This window comes from Lagopus leucura, unplaced genomic scaffold, assembly GCF_019238085.1.
Source record: "Lagopus leucura isolate 7727_CA_CO unplaced genomic scaffold, USGS_WTPT01 33916-0_obj-0_obj, whole genome shotgun sequence".
Classification (NCBI taxonomy): Eukaryota; Metazoa; Chordata; class Aves; order Galliformes; family Phasianidae; genus Lagopus; species Lagopus leucura.
In genome coordinates this window covers 1-3,411 of record NW_024963051.1, presented here as the reverse complement: position 1 = coordinate 3,411, position 3,411 = coordinate 1, and the positions used below count along the sequence as shown (strand labels likewise).

General features: G+C 67.5%; 1 protein-coding gene across 1 annotated transcript; it reads right to left on the bottom strand.

Annotated features, from left to right (window-relative positions):
• Positions 1-439: 439 nt before the first annotated feature.
• Positions 440-3,331, bottom strand: INTS5 (integrator complex subunit 5; the record flags this gene model as incomplete). The annotated part of the gene is made up of 1 exon (XM_042891105.1): positions 440-3,331. A coding segment is annotated over one exon (2,847 nt), but the record flags the coding sequence as incomplete, so codon positions are not given.
• Positions 3,332-3,411: the final 80 nt, after the last annotated feature.

Here is a 3,411-nt window from a genome sequence, read left to right as displayed (position 1 = left end):
TTTCTTGGCCTCCAATGCCATCTGGGCGCCTCCAGGTGCCACGAGACACCACTATTTGACCTTCAATGCCATCTGTGCTCTTCCAGGTGCCATCAGATGCCATTTCTCAGCCTTCAATGCCATCTGGGTTCTTCCAGGTGCCATCAGATGCCATTTCTCAGCCCTCAATGCCATCTGGGTTCTTCCAGGTGCCACCTGGGTTCCATCAGATGCCATTTCTTGGCCTCCAACGCCAGCTGGGTGCCTCCAGGTGCCAGGAGGCACCATTAATTGACCCTTAATGCCATCTGAGTTCTTCCAGGTGCCATCAGACGCCATTTCTCAGCCCTCAATGCCCTCTAGGTTCTTCCAGGTGCCACCTGGGTTCCCTCAGATGCCATTTCTCAGCCCTCGATGCCATCCGAGTTCTTCCAGGTGCCACCAGACCCCCATTTCCCACCCCCCACACCCCCGCGGGCACCTCCAGCATCCCGCTCTCCCTCCTTTAGGACCGGAACCTCCCAGCCAGCAGCCCGAGGCGGTCGACGTTGCGATGCAGCACGCTGTGCAAAGCCACCAAATACTTGGCCGGATCTCCTTCGCGAGCGAAATCACGCTGGAAAAGCCCCCTGTGGGGCTGGAAGCTGAAGCGCTGCGGCAGCGGGCTGTGCTCCCTCAGATACTCCCAAACGCTCAGCAGCAACAGCCTGACCTCGAAGGGCGCCAGGCGGGGGAAAAGCTCCTGCACCTCCCCCAGCACCGGAGGCAGCAGGGAGCCCTCGGCCATGCAGGCCACCAAGGCGCAGGAGGCCTGCAGGTGCCACGGCGAGGCGGTGGTGTCCCCGTGCCGACACGCGTCCCAGTGAGCCATCAGGGTGGCCAGCAGCCCCCGCAGCAACACGGAGCAGTAGCACAGAGCCGGGCGACCCATGGCCACCACCCGCAGCAACGGGAAAAGCAACGGCTGCTGGCGGAAGCGGCGCAGGATGCCGAGGTCGCGCTCCACGGTGCTCCTGGCCTGCTCCTCCGGAGGCCAACACAGCTCCCCCCCCGCCGCCGCCGCCGCCGCCGGGCACACGCTGTCCACCAGAGCCGAAGCCACCGTTTTGGCCGCCTCGGGGCCGATGGAGGGCAGGGGAGGCGGAGCCGGCTCGGCGGCGCGGCAGCAGCGCAGGAGGACGTTGAGGAAGGCCTGGCTGTTACGGTTCACCTCCTCCTGGCCCCTCGGCGGCGGCCCCGAAGGAGCCTTCAAGCCGTGCCCGATGACCCCGGCGTGGAAAACCGACCAGACTCCGGCTGAGAAATCCACGGCGGCGGTGAAGCGCCGGTTGGTGTCCAGCAGCGACGCGGCCGCGCCGTCTTTGCCGCCGCCGTCGCCGTCGTCGCTCGCCGCGCCACCGAACAGCTCGGCGTTGCCCCCGCGCAGAGCTCCCTCCACCAGCAGCTGCAGGGCGGCTTTGCCGGCGCTCGGCGTGACGGCGCTCAGCTTCTCCAGCAGCCGCGCCGCGTGGCACAGCCCGGCTCCGCCATCGGCGCCGGCGCGGCGCAGAGCCAGGAAGAAGTGGTGCACGGCGGCACGGAGCCCCGCGTGGAGCTGAGCCGGCCGCAGGCAACGCGGGGCCGGCAGGGAGCAGAGCAGCAGCGCCGCAGCTTCGGCCGTATCCGGCACGGGGTGCAGGAGGAGCTGCGCCAGCTCGGGGAGGTGCGACGCCAGCGCCGGCGCTAATTGCGTCCCTAACGAAGCGGGCTCGTTAGCGTCCTCGTTAGCGGCCACCAAAGCCAGGTTGTGCAGGAGCTGCGTGAGCCGCGGGGCTGGCAGAGCCCCGGCGTGGATGTGGCGCACGCAGAGCGCGGCGGTGGCGGCGGGGAGGTCGGCCAGGCTGGCGGACAGAACGGCGTGCAGCTGCGTGGCCAAAGCCAGCTCGTCCTGCCCCTTGGCCAAGGCCAGCAGGTGGAACATGGCCTCCGGAGCTCCGTGCGGGGCGGCGTAAACGGCCAGCAGCCCCAGCAGCTGGTGCTGCCACAGGTAACGCTTCCTCTCCAAGCGCAGCGTCTCGGCGCACAGCTCGGCCACGCGACCCCTCAGCGCTTCCAGGAAAGGGACGCAGCGTTGAGGGCCGTCGGCCAGGCTGGGAGCGGAACGGTTGTGAACCAATTTCTGCAGCTGCAGCAGCAGCAGAGCCACCAGGCGGTCGCAGGCCTCGCGGACGCCGTCGTGCAGAGCCAGGCCGGGAGGGGTGATGACCGAGGCGGGCATGGCCGTGTCCAGAAGGAACTGCAGGGTGCGGAACGCCCCGGCCGACGTCTGGCAGATGAGCCGCACCAGGAGGGCGACGGTGGAATCCAACTCGTCGCGGGGCAGAGGGGAGAAGCGTTGGTGGAGCTGGTTGAGCACCGAAGGTTTGAGGGACTCCACCAATTCGGCCGCCACGGTGCCCAGAAGAGGAGGAGACATGAGGGCGAGCTGCAGCAGGAAGGGAACGGTGCCTTTGTGCTGCCCGGGCGCCAAACCCTCGTGGAACATCCGCAGCAGCTCCTGCTTGATGCTGGCGCCGTGGCGAGAAGCCAGGTGGCCCAGGATGCCCACCACCGAGGCCAGCTTGGGGACGCGTTTGTCGCCGCCTCCCCCCACCGCGGCGTCCCCGTGGGCGCAGAAATCCTTCAGGCCGCACGACAGCACTCGGCTGATGATGGTGCCGGGGAAGGAGCCCCCGATGTGCGCCACCACCCAGTCGAAATGGGGCGAGTGCTGCACCGAGGTGTCCAGCAGGGCGTCCACGCAGGCGTCGGGGCACGAGGCGATGAGGGCGGCCAGGCACTGGGCGTAAATGTCCATCAGGGTGCGCGTGGCCTCGCACGACATCCACAGCTGCAGCAGCTCGTTCAGCCCCCGCGCTCCGTGCCGCCCCGAATATTTGCTGCTCAGCTGCCCCAGCAGCTCCACGGCCCAGGCGGCCAACAGAGGAGCCCAGGCGTTGGGTTTGGCTTTGATGAAAGCCAACAGGAGGCGCTGAGTTTCGTGGATCACCTCGGTGAGAGCCGACGGGGCGGCCGGGGGGAGGAGGAGGGGGTTGGAAGGGGGGTTGGAGGAGATTTCGGAACGCAGGCGGAGGTGGGCGCAGACGTGGTCGTCAAACAGCCCGGCCAAGTGCTGCAGGACGGCGTGGCGGGCGGCTGGCAGGCGGCGGAGGAGGCGGAGGGCGCAGCGAGCGTGATCCGGGGGGGACAAAGGGGTGCCCAGAGTGGGGTCTGAGCCCGTCAGGAAGGCTTTGAGCTCCTGGGAGAGGTCCTGGGGGCTGCAGAATGGGGATATGGGGGGCAATAGGTCAAAATTGGGAAGGATTTGGGGGAAATGGGGGAAAAATGGGATGAAATTGGGGGAAGAAGAGGGAAGACTGGGAGAGGAAGGGGGAATGGGGTCAACTGGGGAGG